The following is a 23,688-nucleotide window of genomic DNA, read 5'->3' on the forward strand; positions in this document are numbered from 1 at the left end:
CCCGTACTACTTTCAATACTCCGTCGGCTGACCCACCAGAGAGAGGTCAGCTTAACGTCATCTCAACCTGTTTCATCTACAGCTCAGGCGGACTGGGGATATAGTTTTAGGCATTAGGCTTAAATGTCACTTAAATCAGACATTCATTTCTTTAAAAGATGATTTAAACTTTAGCACACTTCTATTTCAGTCCCCTTGATGCTATTGCTTCTTCTGTTAAATTCCTGGGCCCATTCCAAAGGGAGGAAGAAGGAGACACCTGCATCCCAAAACACTTTCCACTGTTCAGCTCAGAAGACAAATCCTCTCCACTCCAATTCTAATGGCGGTCAGTGTTGAGGAGCCTGGAGCAGAGAGGTACCTCAAACACTGTTACCAACTTAGCAGTACTGTGGGCACAGATGAAGTTGCTATTAAAAGTGGGGTACCGTTGCCCTGACTGGTGAGGCTCGCTGGGGCCAGTGCCTTCTCACAAACCGAGAGGTCACCGCTCAAGTCTGCAGTCGGAACACAGGCCTGCCCTTTGGTGAGGTCCCTGGTTGGGGGTGTGCAAGAGGCACCTGATCGATGTTTCTCTGGCACATGGATGTGTCTCTCCTCTTTCTCCCTCCTTTCCCCTCTAAAAATAAGCAAATAAAATCTTTTTTTAAAAAAAGCAATGTACTCGTTCCTCCCTCACACACGCCTGGGGTCACTTTTGTTCGTTACACTGTTTCACGTTATTACAAAACCATGCCCCAGAGTATTGCGAAACTTAGTTTTCTCTCTCACTACATTCGATGTAATTTTCCCATCAAATAGTTTCTATAGACTGTACAGAGTTAGAGTTCAGCTTCTTCTAGCCAGTGTTTAAATTCGACTAGACAGCAGCAATTGCTTTTTAATCTAAGCAAACCGATCTGTCAAAGGCAATCAGCCCAGGGACGTCACTCCAGGAGGATCCTAATAATCCCGATGAATCACACTGCCCTCTATGAAACTCAGCTGCTGAACTCTTGACATGGCGTGTCACAAGTACTTAGAGGAATAAGTACATACAGCTGAACTCTGTGTCGACACACAAACTCTAGCCTCTTGTGCTTACTTAGGTTAATGATCACTGCATTTGGTCTGGTGGAAGAAGCACACTGTTGTGTGTGGTGGTGTCAATTCATGTTTAATGATGTTACATCAACTGGGCTTCATGGCATGTAACCCACTGTCCTCACAAGCATTTATGAACAAATCAAGTGCACTTGATTCCTCCAAATGTAAATGAGGGTTTGTTGGTTTTTAATCACATCCTGTCTTTCAAACAAGCGTTCCCAAACTCTTAGTAATGCCAAGGTGGGGCTCTCTAGTTAGCAAGATCTTTAAGTCCCTTATCTTGTTTCGTTATTGCCACCACACTGAGAGGTGAACAGAGGCTGAAGCATCACTTACAGCATTAGTAAACCCCAGATCCGAGACTCAACAGTAGATTAGAGGGTTTCCGATTTTCAGGTCTTCCCAGTGCTGTAAATCTTGTTATTGAAGCTTATTGCTCTTGTGTTAAGATTCCAAGGGTTGGTGCAGTAGTATGTGATAGCAGTGTTGTGAGTCCTGCCCCTGAGGAAGGCAGCCCTGTCAGAGAAGCCCTGCACAGAGAGCCCTGCCACACTTCAACCCTTTAGGTAAGGAAACAGAGAGCAGATAGGGAGCCAGCAACGATGGGCGGGGTATGGTGGAGTGCAGGGCTGAAAATTCTCCCTAAGTGATGAAACACATATTCTTTGAGAAAGACTTCCTCCTATTAACAGCTGGAAGAGAGCTGGAAGAGACAAAATAACACACACTCAATTCCATCAATGGGCAACGGAAGGAGTAGTTTGTAAGGAGAAGGTAAGTTTGAAAGAATAACAGTAATAATAATAGCTCATGTATATTAAGCGCTTAACATTTTCCACCATTCTAAGTGCTTTGTGTCTATTAACTTACGAAATTCTCATCACAACCCTGTGAAATAGGCACCGTTGTTCTGATGAGAGAACAGGAGGCCTGATGAGCTCATCTGTGACCCTACAGCCAGTGACTGCAGAGCCAAGATGCCGACCAGGCAAACTGGTTCTCCGCCGCGTGCTCTGACTACTGGGTGGCAGTAGCGATAAGTTTGGAGATTTCCTGAATTACTAGAAATTTTATTAGCTCTTTCTGACTTAAAAACAATAATAAATATGTCCATTCTGGGCAGTATTACAACCTAAATAGTCAGATTGACCCTCCCATTGAAAACCCCCCAAATTGATGCCTAAAATTAAAAGAAAGGAAACTTTTAAAACATGCTAATAAGCTGACAAGTAGGAAAGGAAAGCTGATGTACCTAAAATTAAATGAAAAAGTGGGCCCAAAGTCCAGGGCTTGACTGAGGTGAGAGTCTAATGGGAGAACTCATGACCCATAGATCCACTTTGTGCATCAGAAATAAGAAAAGCTAATTTCTCAATCCCTAGTGTTAGTAGACAAGAAAACCAATCTCACCTAAGGATTCAAAACCACAAAAGAGACCTTCATTTGGGTGTCTAGTACAAATCCACAGCACCAGGGAAGTGCCAAAGAAACCGTAGGTTAAGAACATGGTAAATGATCCGAGTTGGTAGTACGCTTAGATGCCTGCCAGAATCAGAGGCAACCCCACCCTAAAGGGGCCAAAACCTTAAAATCAATTCTCCAAGAATTCCCACAGGAATTACCGAGGAATAAAAGGTCAGTGTAAAATGTCACAAGACCCGTAAACAAATCACCATTTGTGCTTGAGTGTAGAATACAGAGCCAGTAGAAACTACAGCCATGAGAATCAGACCACAAGACACCCACCAGACAGTGCAATTATGCAATGGAGAGTGATGGGTGTAATCTGGTACTGTTTCCTTCAGCTGCGCCACTTGCTCTCTGGACTTGGGCTTCTCTGATGTCAGGATGCCTTCAGAAACCAGGTAGGCACCCAGCATGCATACCTGGAAGTACAGGGAAGTCGCCATCCCTGGGGCCACTACACCTTTGACTAAAAGTGTAACAAATGCCCTCCTCTTTCTCTCTTTTGGTGGACAGTTCTGAGATACCACCTCTTCTAAAGTTCCTGATGGAATTGAGTCCCAGCTGCCCACAGCAGAGAACCACCCACCAGGCACCCTTGCATTTTCTCTCCCTCTCTCCTTATCCCACTTTCTGCAATCTTCCGCTCCTGTTCACTGGGTCCAGCTCCCACAGTAAACTACTTGCCAGAGAATTTAAAATATAAATAGGAAATAAAAGATTAAAACATAAAAAGAAATGTTTGGACAAAGACACCAAACAGAACTTCTAGGAAGAAAAAAAAGTCAAGTTGGAATTCCTAAGAATAGAATAGGGGAAATTTGGAAAGGCAATATTCAAAGAAATAATGGTTGAATTTTCTAGGTTAAATGATTTAAATCCTCAAAATTAGAAAGTCCTAAATTGTGAAAGATGAATACATAGAAAAAATGGACCAATAAAAACCAGAATTTAATGTTTTAATAAATATTAATACATGAAAATACATACAAAATATGAATTATTACATAAATCTCAATGGAAAAATAAACCTGTTTAAAAATGAAGATTATCAGATTGGATAAAAATTTTAAAAAATCCACTTACAAGTTGCTTTAGAAAGAAGCCTATGACATAATGATAACAAATAGTGAAATTAGATGTATGAAATATATATATACAGTGCAAGTAACCAAAAGAAAGCTAATGTTACTGTATTAATATAGACTTTAAGGCCAAAGGCACTGAAACAAGCTACATAATGAGAAAAGTTTAACTCACCAGATATAAAAATTCTAAACTAAATTCAAAATAACTTAAAACTATACGAAGCAAATATTTAAAAAGAATTACAAGAAGAAATACATACACATACCAGAGGAGATGAAGATTTTTAGCACACCACAGTGGTTGATAGCTCCAAACTCAAGCAGAAAAATATCAGTAAGGATATAAAAGATTTGAACAGTTAATAAGCTTTACTGTGTGTGTGTGTGTATACATATATATATATATGTATATATAACACATTGTACCCAAAAAGTGGAGAAGTATGTCAAGCAGAGACAGTAATTTATAAGAACTGAACACATTCTGGGCCATAAACAAGATTACCTAATTTTAAATGATTGATATCATAGAGATTATGTTCTTTGCCACAATGTGCTTCCTTGAAGAATGAAGCACAAATGGCCAAAAAATTATGAAAATGATGCCTGACTTTTTAGTAAAAAAGAAAACGAAAGTCAGAATCACACTGAGATACAATTTCACACCAACCATACTGGTGATATTTTTGAAATCGGACAGTCTTAAGTGTTGACAAGGATCTAGAGTGACTACATTTCTTATGGTCCCACTGCCTGAGGGAATACTGATCAGCATCTCCACTTTGGAAGACGACCAGGATCATCAAGTACAGTTGGGGATGCGCATTCCCCAGGACCCAGCCATCGCACTGGGGAAATGTTGGCACGTGCGGAGATGAATGAGAATATTCATAGCAGCACTGCTTCAACAAGAAAAACTGGAAACAATCCAAATGTCTACCCTAAACAAAGCCACAGTAAACAAATAATAAAGTTCCCCTATGGACCTGTGTCAAATTCCTCTGAGAGATACGAAGCAGGGGCCGACTGGGTCATAGGTACACATTTAATTTTACGAAGATTTCCCAGAATTCTTTCCAGGATAACTCTACCAGTTAGAAGGGCTCAAGAGTTCTCACATCCTAACTGAAATGTGGTATTTTCTGGTTTTTAATATTTGCTATTCTGATGCGGACTGAATTATTTTATTTGTTTTGTTGTTGTTGTTGTATCTATCTTCATATACTTTCTAGCCAGACAGACTAACCTAACCATATCCTTTGCCCATTTTCCTACCGGGGTTCCTGTCTTTTTCTTGCTGAAATGCAGGCTTTGTTTTGTATATTCTATATGTCAGTCCCTGGTTAGGCATTTTGGATGCCTTTCCCTAACCTGTAATCTGTCTGTTCGTTTCCTCTATGCTGTCCTTCAAATCAAAGAACCTCTTAATTTTGTAGTAAGCAATTTTTCACCTTAAAGTTTGTGCTTTTTGGATCCTATTCAAGTTTTCCCTCACTCTCAGGCCGGTAAGTCCTTTAAGCAGTTTTTTTTAAAGATTTTATTTATTTATTTTTAGAAAGAGGGGAAGAAAAGAAAAGAGTTAAAGAAACATCAGTGTGTGGCTGCCTCTCACGTGGCCCCCACTGGGGACCTGGCCTGCAACCCAGGCATGTGCCCTGACTGGGAATCGAACCAGCGACCCTTTGGTTTGCAGCCCGTGCTCAATCCACTGAACTACACCTGCCAGGGCCCTTTAAATAGTTTTAATGTTTCATCTGTAAATTTTGTTTTACACTCTTTTGAGAGATTTCTTAGATACTTCATAGCTTTAGCAGCTATCATAGATAGTATCTGATATCCAATTAAATTTTTGCTTGGTTAATACCAATAAAGATACATGCTATCATTCTTATCTCCCATTAGTTCTAATGTTGTTCTGTTCAATCCACTTATTTCTTATTTACCTAATCATAATGTCTGCAAATATTTGCAATTTTATTTTTCTTTCCAATCCCAGTAAGTCTTCTTTTCCTTCCATCACAGCCTTGGCCAACCTTCAGTAACAGTGAGTTTTCTTGTCTATGGGCAGATCTTACAGAGAATGCAAGTTTCCCCATGAACACAGTATTTGCTGTAGAATTATTGGTGTATTGTTTTTATCAAATCAAGAAAGCTCTTTAAAATTTTGTATTTTATGACAGTTTTTATCATCAATAGGAGTTGAATTTTATCAGGCTTTTATTTCTACCTTCATTGATGTAATCATGATTTTTTCTTCTTATTCCAATAATGTTCTGTCCTCCAGAACTGTTAAGGTAAAAAGTGTGTGTGGTTTTAAGCCATTAAGTTTGTGAAAATTTGTTACACAACAAAAGAGGAAACTAACACAGTATGTAATTCTAATAATTTTACATCTTCTTTACAAATGGTAGCATGCAGAGGTTAAGAAACTTGCCCAAGGTCCCGTAGCAGAGGAGTCTGGCTCCTGGCTACAAACCTGTGTGTGGTTTCCAGATCTCTTCGTAGGCAACTGCAAAGGTTGTACCCGCCCACATGCCCAAGACGCCACGCACAGGCAACACACCGCAGTCTCTAAAGCAGTTGCCATCAGCAGCTTGGGCCTCCCTGGCCAGTTACGCTTTTGGAATATGTGCATTCCCAGCCCCGAGGCCTTCATCCCTAGGTCTCTTTAGGTGAGGACTTGGGCAGAGATCTTCGAGCACCTCTGCTGAGACCTCCTCCTGAGGGAAGGAGGGGGAAACCTTGAAAATGCTTTGTCCCACTCTGACTTTTTCCAATACTTTTCCATTCCTAACCCAACTTCCTTTATCCTCCCCCACAACTGTGGGGGTCCCAGAAGTGCTGGAGCCTTTAGTTGGCGGCTTCCTCAACACTGAGACAATCCCCATGTCTCTGCTGATATACCTGACCCTGGATCAGTGCACCCTTCCATGGGGAAATGGAACCAGAGGAGTTGGTACCCTCTCCAATTTTAGACCACTCACTCACACCATCACCACAGGTGATTAAAGGCTCCTTTCATTGTTGGCTTGTTGCATTAATCAACTACTGCAACTCCTGACACATGTGACAGCTCAACTCATTTTGTCCCAGCTCAGCTGAGCTCCTGACAGCTAACAGTGGAGACGCTGGGATGCAAACCCAGGCGGGCTAACTCTAAATCTGCACTCCAACCATGATGCTCTCCTGACTTCTTCTGTGGTACACCACGGTAGTCCAAGGACAGTGACTGGGTCAGGGCAGAGAAGCTGACGAAGACGTATTAGGTGAACTCGGCAGGAGCCTGGATGTAGAAGATGAGAGAATGGAAGAACAAAGGATGACTTCTGGTCTGTATCTTAGAACAACAAGGTAGATGGCGGTCCTCATTTACTGAGACGGGAAATTGGGATGGGGTGGCGGGTGGCAGAAAGACCACGGGGATACGAGATCCTCTCTGGACACGTGTACGGCTTGAGATTCTTAATAACCATCCAAACCACATAGAGAATTTTGGAATATGAGTGATAATATCCATTTTACCTTTCTCTGTGTTCCTAGATATTTGGAAAAGAGGAATACTATATAATACTGTACAGACACCACTTAAGCACTTCTACCCACTCCTACAATAAGCTTTTCAAAAAGAAGCAGGTATTTCCACTCGTCTGAGAAAAATGGAGAGCTCCCATCAAACACAGCTGGCACGTGAACAGTCCCCAAATGGAAACTATCGGAATTCTCAAGGAAAAACCAGAACCTAGGAATGAGCAAGCTAGCAATTCAGTCATTTTTAACCTTTTCATTTACTTGTTCAATCAACAGGTTGGCCAACTTATTAGTTTCAAAATCTAGAAGACAATTTAATAATTCAATTAGGTCAAATACTAGAACCTGCATTGGACACAGTTTCTATTCAAACCTCCTTCCTCATACGCTAATGCATTTCTATAGCTGGTTTTCATACTTACTCATTTGCTACACTGCACAATTTTAAAACCTGCTTCAAATATGCCTTCCATTTAACTAGCTGAATTTTCTCTCCTTTGTGGGTAGGGACTGGGTCACAGTCCCTAAACCTGTATTGAATACATAAAAGGCATTCAAGGGAATTTGTTGAACTGATTTGAAGTTTTTTCCACTAACTGTGTATCTAGCACACACAGGACTGCTTCCCCTCCATTGCACTCAACGAGACCCGATTCACTCACAGAAGTACACTATAATCGTCATATTGTTTATGGTTTTAATGATTTTGCAACTTTGATGTACAACGTATTTCCAAGCAAGCACCAAGCATGCTTAGAATTGAACATTTTTATAAAGATAATAAAAGTTAATGACTGTCCATGATCTATGATCTGACAATACATCTGTTCTTTTTCATTTTGAGATGGTGAAATACCCAACCTAGCTCACCGTTCACAGTGGGAAAGAGAAATACAGTCCTATTAATCACTCTTAACTATCAGTTTATTAAGTTATAGTTTCCCAAAAGGCTTATCTTACATGACTGTTAATAGGCTGCAGGTGTTTTTCTGAGAGTCTTTTTATAATGCAGTTGTGTCATAAAGAGGCAGCATGGAGAAAAAGAAAACCTAGTGGACTAAGAAACAGAAAATCTAGGTTCTAAATTCAGGTTTGGTTAAGGAACCCTGAACCTTAAGGAAGATATCACCCCACTGGTCTCCAGTTTTCTCTGACCTGTAAAATGAAAGAACAACAGGCAGAACCATAGCCTAGTACCTAAGAATTTCACAAGGACATTTTAACAGAAATCTGGTCACATTATGTTAGCTTAAACCAACGGTAAAACTGGAATTTCTGTTAATTTTTGTTGACTAAAAACTGTGGAAGTGCACAAGAGCAGAGAAGCACATTCCATATGAAAAAAATCATGACTACTGATTTATACTGATACACCTAACTTGTGAAAATAACCAAAACTTCCATAGTAGCTAAACACCCGCCCATAGAGATAGCTGTTACACTAGCATTGTCCAAAGGACAAAAGGCTGCACTCCAAGGGCTTGTATGTCCATTTTGGGGAAACTTTATGGAGTCAGTCTTTCTAGTTTCACCACAAGTGCATAAGCAACTTTTGATGTAGCTAAACTATGTAACATCCATGTTTGAGTTCTGGGTTCTGAGAAGGGGTTGTGTGTCATATAACAAGCCCCCTTCTCCTCCCCAGTTCCTCCCCCATTCTTGGGAAAAGTGGTTACAGAAAGTAACCAATTCACAAAACTAATTTACTCTTGCCACGCCCTTCTACCTCACTTTCTAACCCTTCTCCACCCTAACACAGCCCGGTGGTGCTGCTGGTACCAGCCTATGCAGCCCCACCTACCAAAAAGGGCCCTGTGTTCCCCGGGCCCTTTCTGAGCCGTTCAACAGCAGTCCCACAACCACGGGGCAGCTGGTGAACACTTCCACAAATACCCCGGAAAACATTACCACTCCTAGACTACGGTGTTAGAAGAGGCCACCTGCTATTTACAAAAGCAAAAATATTAGAAATCTAAGTGTTATTGGACAACAGAGTGTTGATTGCAGGGGGGAGTGGGTATAAGGGGACTAGATGGTAATGGAAAAATACAACAAAGATTAAATTTTTAAAAAATTTTAGAGACATAAGTAAATTATGATATATACACACAATAGACTATGCCACCGCTTAAACTAATATTAACAAACAAGGTGTAGTGATGTGGAAAATGTTTGAAAGGTAACACTGAATAAGGAAGGTACTAGATGCTGTGTTCTTTACAAACTCAACTGTGGAGAAAACGCATTGAGAAAGACTAGAAGGAAAGGTATTGCCAGGGAGTAAAATGATAACTTACTGCTTTTTTCTAGTTAGTACACAAATCCATGCTTACTACATTTTCCCATATTAAATAAGTGCTTTTGTCATTTGGAGAGAAAAAGAAAAATTGGAGGAAAGTGCAAATTGAAATAAATCTCTAATTAGAATGTTAGGAGCCATAAACAGTGCTAAGTATCAGGCAACATGGAAATGAACATTTGTGGGCAAGGGAGCATTCCTCCACTCACTGTCTGCAACAGAATTTAACTGGGAGCTGACTTTTAACCTCATTATAAAGTAAGATCTGTGAGTATGAAAATACTGCTCATTACCACTGTTACTGCATTTTACAGATTCAATAATGCTTATGCCTGATCCTTGTCCCCCCTGACTAAAGACACTGGGTGTTCCTTCAGATAACAGAGGATAACACAGACTTGTGATTTAGACAAACAGACAAACGTTATACAGTGAAAAAACCTTTACCCCATTTTATAATACTTTCTGAGATACAGCAATAGTCTCTGGCCAAAAAACTTTTCTTGAAGAAAACCCTATGTATTTTGTATTTATATACTAATCACACTTCCACACACCTTATTTCACCTCACACACCTCAGAAATATTTACATATTAGCATGTATAGATCCATGTCATTCTTATAAATGCTAATTAATATTCAATTGCATGGAAGTAACACAATTTATCGGTTACACCTCAGCGACAGACATTTAAATTATTTCCAGTTTTTCTCTATGACAAAGAAGGCTGAAGTGACATTCTTGTACAGATGTCTTTATGTACATGAATTAAGTATGCCATCAGGTAAAATCCTGAAAGTCGAATTGTTGAGTCAAAAAGCATATGCACATTTTTAAAATAGGATATTGCCAAATTGCCTTCAAAGTATTTGTACCAATTAACACTCGAAGGGAATACTTCTGATCAACAAAGATTTTAAAAAGCAAACTCCAATGCTGTCAATGCCAGAAAGGTAACGCAAACTCGTGGGGCAGGCTGGGGTAAGAAAGCGGCAAACTGGAGGGCACAGTCAGTCGTTGAGAGTAGCAGCTTCTACTCAAGCCCAGCCCACTGAAAATGCCTTCTAGGAACACCATCCTCAGTGTTGTTCGATTGTTTGAGTTCTCAAAAGCCAAACTCTGGACTTCTGCATAAAATCTCCAGATTTTCAAATTGTTGACAGCTCATTAAAATTTTAGAATTGGCACGACAAAAAAGCCATGTGTGGAGAGGGAGTGCTGCTATAGAACCTTGGATGCTGCCCTGGTAAAATCTGAAAGCAGCCCACACAGCCAGAGGGGCAGACCCTCCAGACTGACGGGAGGCAGTTTTAACAAGCATCTACTTACAAGGCTTGTCCTGGGCAGCTGCGAAGTAAGTAGATCCTTGCATCCACCTGCCAAATCCTACAAGTTTAGACAGAGGCCTTAACCGGGCTCAATCACATATACCTCATAGATGGTCTTTACACAGTGCTCTCTCAAAGTCGTGTCCTTGCAAATGGCTCGCAGTGTGGGAATGGTGGGTAGAACGTGCATTCTAGGAACAGGGAAGGGGGTGAGGAGCCTCTGACTGCACAGGTCCAACCCTAAGGCCAACTGGTGGTTGAGTCCTCTTGATTACCTCCTCCAACAGGGAATCATCTGNCTAGGAACACCATCCTCAGTGTTGTTCGATTGTTTGAGTTCTCAAAAGCCAAACTCTGGACTTCTGCATAAAATCTCCAGATTTTCAAATTGTTGACAGCTCATTAAAATTTTAGAATTGGCACGACAAAAAAGCCATGTGTGGAGAGGGAGTGCTGGTATAGAACCTTGGATGCTGCCCTGGTAAAATCTGAAAGCAGCCCACACAGCCAGAGGGGCAGACCCTCCAGACTGATGGGAGGCAGTTTTAACAAGCATCCACTTACAAGGCTTGTCCTGGGCAGCTGCGAAGTAAGTAGATCCTTGCATCCACCTGCCAAATCCTACAAGTTTAGACAGAGGCCTTAACTGGGCTCAATCACATATACCTCATAGATGGTCTTTACACAGTGCTCTCTCAAAGTCGTGTTCTTGCAAATGGCTCGCAGTGTGGGAATGGTGGGTAGAATGTGCATTCTAGGAACAGGGAAGGGGGTGAGGAGCCTCTGACTGCACAGGTCCAACCCTAAGGCCAACTAACTGGTGGTTGAGTCCTCTTGATTACCTCCTCCAACAGGGAATCATCTGTTGGGCCTCCACCTTGTAACCTGTGCTCTAAAATGTCCTGCCCCCCCCCCACCACCCTAATAAAGACTGTCACGGCAACAGGCTGGATTCAACATACTGTTTTAAAACTGGGATTTCCTTAGATTACATTTTATTTTGTTGATGAACTAGATAATGGATTTCATTAACTATGTGGTCATTAGCCATTCAAATTATTTGGGTGACTTAATAATCTCTTGCCCCTCTTGCCTAGAGGTTTTCATTAATCAGTTTTCTACAATACGCTCCAATGACTTACATTTTTATTCTTTTTAGAGTGTTATGCTTCTGTTTCCTTCCTTATGTGGAACGGCCACATATTTTAAGACTTACGTCATTTTCCTATCAGTATAATCTTCCTCTACCCTAAGGGAAAGTAAAGCTCTGATCATTTTTCTATGCTATCTTCCATTCAATATATCTATCTACTTATAGAAGAAATTGTGGAATAAGTTAAAAAGACTTGCTGCCTCTTTGTTTAATTAGTACTTTTAATTAATCCATGTAAAATCTTTTCATATTAACTGCATTCCTATAGTTTAAAAAATAAATACAATGTAAAAGAGTAACCCCTGAAATTACTACATCTGTATCAAAAGACATTCATATTGATACAGGGTGCAGCCAGGGGGGGACCCAGAAAAGATTTGGAATGGTGTCCAGAACTCAAAGTGTACAGGAATATTGGAGGAAATATTAAGATATCCTCACCCCCCCCCCCACCAAGGTGTCAGTTGGGGGNACTTATAGAAGAAATTGTGGAATAAGTTAAAAAGACTTGCTGCCTCTTTGTTTAATTAGTACTTTTAATTAATCCATGTAAAATCTTTTCATATTAACTGCATTCCTATAGTTTAAAAAATAAATACAATGTAAAAGAGTAACCCCTGAAATTACTACATCTGTATCAAAAGACATTCATATTCATGAATAAAATATTAGATTTTTAATGTTTAATTATTTCTTATACATAAATACTTGCAAAAGGGTCAATCTGACAAAGCAAGTGGACTGTTATTTATAAACAGAAGTTAATGTTTGTAAACATGAAAATTATAAGCAATGTAATATTAAAGTCATTTATTAATACTTATTTTAAAAGACAAAAGTCAATGACCTCTACAATTAAATTTTGAAAACCAAACTTTAAAAATTATTAGTTTATTATAAATAAAACATATGACTTTCAATTTGAGAGTCAAAAGTAATTTTTGAAGAATTCCTAGTCTTTAAATGTTATCTTTTAGATGTTTTCTTTTTCTTTTTTCTATTTCTTTTATTTTTAACTAAACTTCTTGGGGTAAGACTGGTTAATAAAATTCTATAGGTTTCAGGTATATAATTCTATAATACATCAACTGTATATTGTATTGTGTGTTCCCACCCCCAGTCAAATCCCCTTCCATCACCATTTGTACCCGTACCATCTTTTCGCTCTCCCCACCCACCTTTCCCCCTGGAAATCCCCAGGCTGTTGTCTGTATCCAAGAACTTTTTTCCCCTTAATCCCTAAGGAACACAATAAACTAACAAAACAGAAACAGACTCACAGAGACAGAGACTGACAGCTGGCAGAGGGGAGGGAGGTTGTGGGGCCAAGTGAAAAAGGTGAAGGGATTAAGATGTCTTTGTAATATTTTTAAAAAAACACAATAACAAAAGAGGACTGAAAAACACCTATCAGAGAAGCTTTATATGTTAGCAAAGCTTTCAATGTATATGTCTATATACAAATATACAGTATATATTTGTCTGCACTGACGTGTACATCGTCCGTATTTGTCAGTGACAAACTTACTGGCTGCTCATGTGAGAAAATAATGCTCGGACATGCCATTAGCCAGGCTCCTTCTAGTCCTCACACCCCCCCACCCCCCCTCTGCCCACGCAAGGTCCTTAACATTACAAGTTCCTCTGTTGGCATTTCCAAATATGTGCACGTTCCTACTTCCCACTACAAGGTATGCTGCAACTACTCAAGTGAGTCTTCTCAAAATAAAAACTGATTAGATCACCCTAAAACTTAAAAACAAATGCAGTTTTAGGCATGTCACTGGAACTCAACATCTTAATCCTAAAAAGCAATTTAAGAAAAAATTACATATTTAAATTGGAACCTGCACATCAGAGTACTTCTTTAAATGTGTCATCAAAACTCACAGATAAAATAAAAATATGATGAAATATTATATTTTACTTTTATCTAAAATATAAATTAAGGCATAAGAAAAACTTTGAGACTGAAATATATACGGAAAACTGAACATGAAGGAAGCAAATAATTCATAGTATAAGCTTTAATATATAAATTAGATATCATTACATCAGCTGTGTTAGTCACATTAGTTTAAACTTTACATTATATATTAAAAAATAAGAAGCTAAAAAACATCATTGCAATATAGATTCAATATGGGAAAATACATATTTTATGGCTTTATATACAATCTAAATTAATCCATTCTATTCAATAGTTTTCCAAAATATAAACAGCACTTTACATGCAATAGAACACACCAGTTTGGAAGTCCTAATACATTTTAATATACATGACAACAAAGAGAAAACATCCTTTCAACAAGACAGTAACATAGCAGAGGTGGAATGTAAAATAAGATTTTGCCTTAACATAACCTTGGATAAGATTAAAGAAATATCAAAAAAGACAGTTTCTATAACTTTCAATTAGCATTTTTAAAAATGAACACTCCTGTGATTTTCTAATTGTATCACAAACTGAGAACAAGGAAAAAGGGGTGAGGAAAAAACCCTGATCCTCGCGAATTTTAAACACAGCCCCGCCTGCAGCTGCGTGTAGGCTGCTTTCCCGCGGACAGCTCCCTCAATCCCCCTGCCGCTCTGAGTCGTCAGTAGTCCGACGAGCTTTCCAGACGTCATTAGGCCATTGTGTAACCATAGCTGCCACAATGCAGTGCCACCAGAAGTCTGTCCTTGAGTATTTCTTTACTTGGGTATTCAGGTAACTTGAGCATGTTGATGCTTTAAAAGAAAAATATACCACCATTAAACAGGAAATCTATGAAATTTCTAATTGTTTTGTCTAGCAGTGAAAACCTCAGAGATTAACATAAAACCACCACCTCAAATTTGCATTCAAATGGGAAAACCCTGAAGCAGTATTTAAAAAGAACAAAAACTAAAATCCTGCTGCACTGCAGTTTCCTTTAGCATGCAAATGTAGTAAAAGAAAATGCGTTCCTTTTGGCCAAAAATATGTAAGTGATTTAGTTTGAAATGACAGTGTAAGTCAGCGATACTATGACAATTTAACTTTAGTGACAGTTGAGCTATATTCAATTAAATTGTAGGTAGCTTCCTCAAACATATTCCCCACCAAAAAGGGGGGAAGGAACTATGTAGCTACTTATTCATCAGTGATTCCAAAATTCTGATGGCGATCACGGTCGACATTTTCCTCTCGTTGTAGCAATAGAAATCGTTAGACTTTTGATCATTCAAAATTAATCAATTTTTAAAATGCACTTAAATAAAAAAATTTCACATACCACGTGCTTGAAGTTGGTAGAAGATTTGGAGTATATGGCACAGCAGCGATTGTGAAGTTTTGCAATCCGCTTCCACCCATGATATTAGCAAATCCACCATGTGGGACCCTAGAACTAATAGTTCGTATCTTTGTAAGTTGTAATCAAGAAAGGTGAATCTTTGTCATAGTTGTACTTTAAATTCTCAGTTAGGGTAAGAGTATATTCAACTCTAGGTCACTGACAAAATAACATTTTTGAATCTACAACACTCTAACTCATTACTAAAAGTCACCCTGTGGCCGGTTAGCAAGCTTCATGGAGCTTTCTATAAGCTATACCCTTCCACATCTCTATAAGCTATACTATGCTTTCAACTGGCCACAGCACATGGCTCTACTGTTACATTTAGCATACGGCATATACAATTATTTCGTGTCTCTCCCTCCTAAACTGGGATCGATTTGTGAGCCCAAGTATGTCATATTTGTATTTGCATTCCTGGGGTTAGCAAAGCAACTGGCATCTAATAGACATTCATTAAATATTTGCTGAATAAATGAATGTTTGCTTGACTAATTAAGGCAACAAAGGCCTTTACATGTAATCCAAATAATTTCCCTGTTTGAAAAGTATCTAGAGTCAAAGGGATTTTGTTTTGTTTTTCACACTGGAAAAACTAGAAAGTTTTTTACATTTCTCTTTCCCGAGATTCATAATATCAATATATTTTCTTTAATGTTACCTAACATAATGAAACCACAGGAAGGCCAACACAACACATAAACATCACTAGAAAATTTAGTCTTGGGTACATAGCTGTAAAGGGTGTAATTATAACACCTGAAATTCTATTGTTTCAATTTGCAAAAAAATTAGTATTTCAAATTAGCCTTTGTATATCTATCATGAATAAATAAACTGATACTGGAATAAATTTTTTTTTTGTTTTTAAAATGAGATGCTGCAGTGTTTTTTGGATAAATTAGAATGATGGTAAACATTTAATGTACAGGTATTAAACACATCTTCAAAAGCAGTAGACTCTCAATATTAAAAGTGTCTTCCAACATGACTCAGAGTACAAAGCATAATGCAGTTCATTTTAAAAATCATTGAAATTTGAATAACCAGACCAATCTTGGAAAAGATTTCTGATAGTTTCTGATTTCGAAACTTAAACTACAAAGCTACGAAGATCAAAACTATGGTACTGGCATAAAGACATATCGACCAATGGAATAAAACAGAGAATCCAAAAATAAACCCTCACATATATGGCCAAATGATTTTCAAGGAGTGTGCTAATAAGTACATTCAATGGGGAAAAGTCTGCCTTTTCAATAAATTGTGGTGGAAAAACTAGATATCCACCACAAAAAAATTATAATAAAGTTGGACCCTTACCTAATAACACCATTTATAAAAACTAACTCAAAATAAATCAAACACCTAAACTTCAGAGATATAAATACAAAATCCTTATAAGAAGATACAAGGCACAAGTGGCGAACACAAGGCCTATGTGCAGAATCCGGCCCTCCCCACCTTGTTCTATCCAGCCTGGCACCTTGTTTCTACCCGACAGCAGTGCCAGCTCCTTGCCCCTAGTTAAGGAGTAGTTACATTTACACAGTCCTAAAATGACATTTGGCCCTTTGAAGGCAACGGTGAGGCTGATGTGGCCCCTGGTGAAAATGAGTGTGACACTGATACAGGGTGCAGCCAAGGGGGGGGCCAGAAAAGATTTGGAATGGTGTCCAGAACTCAAAGTGTACAGGAATATTGGAGGAAATATTAAGATATCCTCACCCACCCCAAGGTGTCAGTTGGGGGAAGGGATGAATGGAGCAGGGCCATTGAGAGCTGTTTTGCATAGCAACAGTTTTGCAGCTAACCTCAGGAATGGTCATTTAACATATCTATAACCTTTAACTGGTTTCATAGATATGTTAAATAGCTGTGGCCAAGTTTTGGGCCAGGGAGAAGTGAGTGGCTGCTACCCAAGCTAGAATTGGGAGCTGCTTCTCTGAGAGAGGGCCTGCTTGAGAGCCATGTGGCTTTAGCAGAGTGGGGGAAAACCAGGCTGGATTTGGGAACTGGGGCTGCTTCTCGGAGAGATTGCCTGTGAGAGAGCCATGTGGCTTTAGCAGAGTGAGGACCCCCTCTTGGCCAGATGAGGGGGAGAGCCACGCTATTTAGAAAGATGTAGACCCCTGTAGCCATTAGGAGGGAGAGCCATGCAGTTTCAGCAGAGTGCAGACCCCCTCTTGGCCAGGTGGAAGAGAAAACCACGCAACTTTGCCAGAATGGAGATCCCTGCGGCCAGGTGAAGAAGAAAGACGCGGCTTTGGTAGAAGAGGCCCACACGGCTTTGGCGTGCTCCCTTTGGCTGAGTAGCCTGGAAAGCAGGAGAGACTTTGACTAGAACTTGGTACAAAGAACTCTTGCCAGTGGAAGGTGCCGCATGACTTTGGATTAATTGGAGATCCTGCCTGGACAGGCAGACGACGCAGCTCACGTGCCAGCGGCCTGAAAACGGACGTGTGCTCTTTTCCTGATTTACGGTACCCGGAGTTGGGACAGTGGGAGAAGGGAGCGCTGTGTGTGTGTGTGTAGGTGTATACCCTTAAAGACTTTAATATTTTAAGGAAGGCATTAGGCCTGAATAGCATTAAATAAACATTTTGTTTCCTTTTCACAAATCTCTGGCATTGAGAGATGTGTTTCCAATTGGCGGCGGACAGAAGAGCCCTATAGATATTAGTGTATCGTCCTTGGGAGGGGCCCCTGTTTTCTGCAGCAGTTTTTGGCATCCCTCGGTGGGCCAAGTATTGCCCCCCCCCCCTCGGAACCTTTGTTCGGTAACAACACCCCTGATACAAGGGAAAGGCTTCATGGCACTGGATTTGGCAGTGATTTCTTGGATATGACACCAAAAGCACAAAAGACAAAACAGATAAATTGAACTTCATCAAAATTAAAAACTTATATGCCAAAGGATACCAGGAACAGAGAGAAAAAGTAACACACAGAATGGGTAAAAATATTTTCAGATCCTAAAGCATAAGGAATTGATATCCAAAAATATACAGAATTCTTCCTCAACAACAGTAACAAAGCACAATCAAAAATAGGTAAAGGACTTGAATAGATACTTCTCCAAAAAAGATACACAAATGGCCTATAAAGATAAAAAGATGCTCAATCAAATCATTCATCATAGGGAAATGCAAATTAAAACCACAATGAGATACCCACTCCAGACACATTAGGATTACTATTAATAAAGCAGAAAACAAAAAAACCACCAATCACCTCCCCCCAAAAGAAAGAAAACAACAGTGGAAAGGAAAGACAGAAACTGGAACCCATACGCATTACTGGTCAGGATGTAAAGCGGGGCAGGCACTGTGGAAAACCGCCTGACAGTTTTTCAAACAAACAAGACACAGAATTACAGTGTACGTCCCAGAGAAGCAAAAGCAGAGAATCAAAGAGATATGTGAACATCCATGTTCATCACAGCACCACAGACAACAGCAAAAAGCTGGAAGCGACCCGAGCGACCATCCACAGATGGAGAGATGAGCAAAAGGAGGCATATACACACAATGGAATATTATTTGGCCTTAAAAAGAAAGACAGTTCTGGCATTTGGGACAATATGGATGAACCTTGAAGATATCACAGTAAGTGAAATAAGTCCATCACAAAATGACAAATAATTCCACTTACATGAGGTACCTAGAATAGTCAAATTCATAGAGAAAGACAGAAGAATGGGGGCAGTCAGGGGCTGGAGGAGAAGGGATGAAAAGTTAGTGTTTAATGGGAACTGTTTCAACTGAGGAAGATAAAAACGTTCAGGACTTGGACGGTGGTGATGGCTGCACAATGTAAATGCACTTAACGTCACAGAACTGTTTTTCAAAAGGCAAATGTTATATATTTTTCAGCGCATACTATAAAAGCTGTTGAAAATGAACCAAAACCTTCTACCTGAAATCACGGATAGGTATATATTCACAGAAGAAATACAGCAATCTACTATCAATGAATCTCTAAAGACAGCAGTTTTCTCTTCTAGCTGGGAAGTAGTTTGGTTGCTATTAAATGTTTTCTTGATGAAATGCCCAAGCTTACCTTAGAGTCTAAGTGAATACTGAAAGTATGTCTGAATCTTACTAATAATATGCTAATGCATGAGCAATCCCTACTTAGGGCAAAATAACATCTAAAGACCTGAATATGTCTGTAAATTGAAATAAAATTCTACACTAGTTAATCTGTGCATATTAACCTTTGCCTAAAAAATCACGAAGGGTCCTGGCTGGTGTAGCTCAGTAGACTGAGCGTGGGCCGGCGAACCAAAGGACCGTGGTTGGATTCCCAGTCAGGGCACATGCTTGGGCTGCAGGTCAGTTCCCAGCAGGGGACACATGAGAGGCAACCACACATTGTAGTTTCTCCCCCTCTCTCCTTCCCTTCCCCTCTAACAAACAATAAATAAATATTTTTTAAAAATCACGAAGGCACCCCAGAATGAAAAAGGATAAAAAATCAAAGCTGTTCTCAATTGCCTATAGAGGCAGCACTTGTTTTTTAGCATTTCAAAACAGGGGTACATTTATCAGGACAGGCTGAGACGATGGGCCTTGACACTGATTCTTACACAAATTATAACACAGTATTTCAATATCAGGATAATCAGTCTAATGTCGTCATATAGCTAAATTTTGAAAAGCTTAAAAAAGATTTCCCAATTTTAATATCTGAATTGAAATTATTCTGTAAACTGATATTCACAAACAGTCCCCAAACCATACGCCTCCTCTTCTAAACTACAAATATGACTGGGCTCCACACTTGAATAATCCGTGAACCTTATGCTAAGACCATGGCTCACCAAACTTAACCATGTATGAGAAAAATAATCTAGCTGAATATTATGAAACCTGGGTTTTACCAGGTAAAATTACAGTTGACAAAAATAACATACAACTACACTGTTGGTGTGAAGGCAGCCTGGTGCAGCCACTGTGGAAAACAGTGTAGAATTTCCTCAAAAAACTAAAAAATGGAACTGCCTTTTGACCTTGTAATTCCACCGCTGGGATTATACCCTAAGAACCCTGAAACACCTAATCAAAAGAACCTATGCACCCCAAGTTCATAGCAGCATCATTCACAATAGCCAAGTGCTAGAAACAGCTTAAGTGCCCATCAGAGTGGATTAAAAAAACTGTGGTACATTTACACAATGGAATTCTATGCAGCAGAAAGAAAAAAAGGAGCTCCTACCCTTCACAACAACATGGGTGGAACTGGAGAGCATTATGCTGAGTGAAGTAAGCCAGGTGATGAAAGACAAATACCAAATGATCTCACCTACAGGTGGAACCTACTCAACAAAACAAAGAAGCATGCTAAATAGAACCAGAGACATGGAAATAAAGAACGCACTGACAGTAACCAGAGGCGAGGGGAAGGGGGATAATAGGGGAAAGAAGTGGAAGGGTCCAGTCAAGGGACATGTATGAAAGGCCCATGGACAAGGACAATGAGAGGGGTAAGGGGTGGTGGCAGAGGACTGCATGTGGGAGGTGGGGAGTGGGTAGGGCAGGGGAGAGTAATGGGGAAAAATGGGGACAACTATACTTGGACAACAATAAAAATTTTTTAAATGACATATAATTATCCCTTGGTATCTGCAGGGGTTTGATTCCTGGATCCCCTAATGTTACCAAAACCCACTAATGCCCAAGTCCCTTATTTAAATTGATGTAGTATTTGCATATAACCTACACACATCTTCCCATATACTTTGAATCATCTCTGGATTGCTCATAATACATAATACAATGTAAATGCTCTATAAACAATTATTATACTGTACTGTTTAGGAAATAATGACAAGAAGAAAGTCTGTACAGGGACTTCCAGCCAAGATAAAGGCATAGGTGAAAACACTGTGCCCCCTCCCACAACTAAATTTAAAGACAGCTAAGTTTTAGAAACAAAAATGCAGCCAAAACAGTGAAAATTGAACTGTATGGAAGTGGAAGTCCAACAACAACGAACCACTCAGCCAGACCAGTAAGAGGGGCGGAGTCAGCGGCAGCACTTGGTGGATCCCAGGCATGGGGTGGTGAGGGGAAGACCCAGTGAGGACACAGGGCGGCTGGCTGACTGCAGTCACATTCTCGTGCAGATAAACCAAGCAAAGGAGCGAACAGTGAGACAGACCCTGCAGGCTAGGGCCCCAGCGACGGGAATTACAGCCTGAAAGCACCAACTGGAAAGACATTCTCAGGGTCGAGGGGCCGGGAGAGGCTCCCAGGCTCACAGAGAGTTCATTGGAGAGACCCACAGGGTCCTGTAGAGTACACGGGCCCACACACCCGGGAACCAGCACCAGAGGGGCCCAATCTGCTTGTGGGAAGCCACAGAGGGGATAGAAATCTGAGAAAGAGCAGAGCAGAGCAAAGCACCATTTTTTTGCCCTCTCTGACCCCTCCCCCAGATATAGCACCACCACCCAGCAACTGGGTCACCCAGCCCTGGTGAACACCTAAGGGTCTGCCCCTCATACATAACAGGTGCGAACAGACCAAACATTACGACTCAAGAACAGCTCAAAGCCCCAGAGCCTATAATTCTAAGTGACAAAAAAATAGCCAACCTATCAGGTGCATAGTTCAAAACACTGGTGATCAGGATGCTCACAGAATTGGTTGATTTTAGCCACAAATTAGAGGAACATATGAAGGCTAAACTAATTGAAATGAAGGGAAATGCACAGGAAACCAATAGTGATGGAAAGGAAACTGGGACTCAAATCAAGGCAGAGGACCAGAATGAAGAAAGAAACAACCAAACAGAAAAGAAGAAAGAAACAACCAAACAGAAAACAATGAAGAAACAAGAATTCAAAAAAATGAGGAGAGGCTTAGGAACCTCCATAACATCTTTAATGTTCCAACATCTGAATTATAGGGGTACCAGAAGGAGAAGAGGAACAGCCACAAGTGGAAAACTTATTTGAACAAATAATAAAGGAGAACTTTCCCAGTCCGGCAAGGAAACAGACTTCTAGGAAATCCAGGAAGCTCAGAGAGTCCCAAAGAAGTTGGACCCAAGAAGGAACACACCAAGGCACATCATAATTACATTAGCCAGGATTAAAACGAAGGAGAGAATCCTAGAAGCAGCAAGAGATAAGGGGACAGTCACCTAAAAAGGAGTGCCCATCAGACTGTCAGCGGATTTCTCAAAAAAGACCTTCCAGGCAAGAAGGGGCTGGAAAGAAGGATTCCAAGTCATGAAATCCAAAGACCTACAGCCAAGATTGCTCTATCCAGCCAAGCTTTCATTTAGAATGGAAGGGCAGATAAAGTGCTTCTCAGATAAGGTCAAATTCAAGGAGTTCATCATCACCAAGCTCTTATTATATGAAATGCTAAAGGGACTTATCTAAGAAAAAGAAGAGAAAAAATATGAACAGTGGAAGGACAGCAAACTCACAGTTATTAATTACCACTCCTAAAACAAAAGCAAACTAAGAGGACAGCTAGATCAGGAACAGAACCATAGAAATGGAGATCACATGGAGGGTTAGCAACAGGGGAGTGGGAGGAGGGGAAGGGGGGAGAAGGTACAGAAAATAAGTAGCATAGATGGTAGGTAGAAAATAGGGGAAGGGCAGGAATACTATGGGAAATACAGAATCTAAAGAACTTGAGACATGCGGTCATAAACTAAAGGGGGGGAATGGTGGGGAAGGGGCGTGCAGGGTGGAGGGGAGTGAAGGAGAGAATGGGACAACTTTAATGGCATAATCAATAAAATATATTTTTTAAAAACTTAAATAAATACATTTAAAAATTAAAAAAAAGTCTGTACATCTTTAGTACAGACACAACCACTAGCCACCATAGCCTAATTACATAGTACACACCAGCAACAATGCAACATTTTTTCTAGAATTTTCAATCCAAAGAGGGTTGAATTTACAGATAAAATCAAGTCCAACTTTCATTATTCTTAAAGGAATATCAAAAAAAGAGCAATACATTGAAGAACATCTTATAGACCATGAAAATATTGTCACTACCATAAAAATACTTTAAAATTATTTTTTAGATCTATAGTATAATTGAACACATTTAACTTTTTAGTAAGACTGCACTAAATTATACTAACACATGGAGAAAGACATCTCATTTCTAAATATAAACCCTGTATCTAAATACAAACCAATGGATAACCAGAATTTTCCACAAAGTGCTAAAGAAAAGAAAAACACACACGTCAGGTTTAGAATGGCAAATGCTATACCTGGAGTAATGGACTGCTGGGAGGCCCAGTGTAAAAGGAAAGTTAAGGTTTAAAAGAACTTAAGGCTTACTGTTTGGATGAAAACAAGGACTTATCGTACAGTAAGGGCTGAAAGGTGGATTCTTCAACATGAGCGAAAGCCGAGTTGCGTTGCTTCCCCTCAG

General features: G+C 39.9%; 1 protein-coding gene across 6 annotated transcripts in view; it reads right to left on the minus strand.

Moving 5' to 3' along the window:
- Nucleotides 1-14,309: 14,309 nt before the first annotated feature.
- Nucleotides 14,310-23,688, minus strand: part of HACE1 (HECT domain and ankyrin repeat containing E3 ubiquitin protein ligase 1) — a 102,336-nt gene continuing 92,957 nt past the window's right edge. For all 6 annotated transcript variants that reach the window (XM_037064952.1, XM_037064951.1, XM_037064950.1 and 3 more), the window contains 2 exons: nt 15,206-15,319; nt 14,310-14,678 (listed from right to left, as the gene is read on the minus strand). In XM_037064952.1, the coding sequence (XP_036920847.1) occupies nt 14,576-14,678; nt 15,206-15,319 (217 nt within the window). In that variant the 3' untranslated portion in view covers nt 14,310-14,575. The remainder of the gene's footprint in view (nt 14,679-15,205; nt 15,320-23,688) is intronic.

This window comes from Sturnira hondurensis, unplaced genomic scaffold, assembly GCF_014824575.4.
Source record: "Sturnira hondurensis isolate 20B ecotype Veracruz unplaced genomic scaffold, ASM1482457v3 Scaffold0015596, whole genome shotgun sequence".
NCBI classification, from domain to species: domain Eukaryota; kingdom Metazoa; phylum Chordata; class Mammalia; order Chiroptera; family Phyllostomidae; genus Sturnira; species Sturnira hondurensis.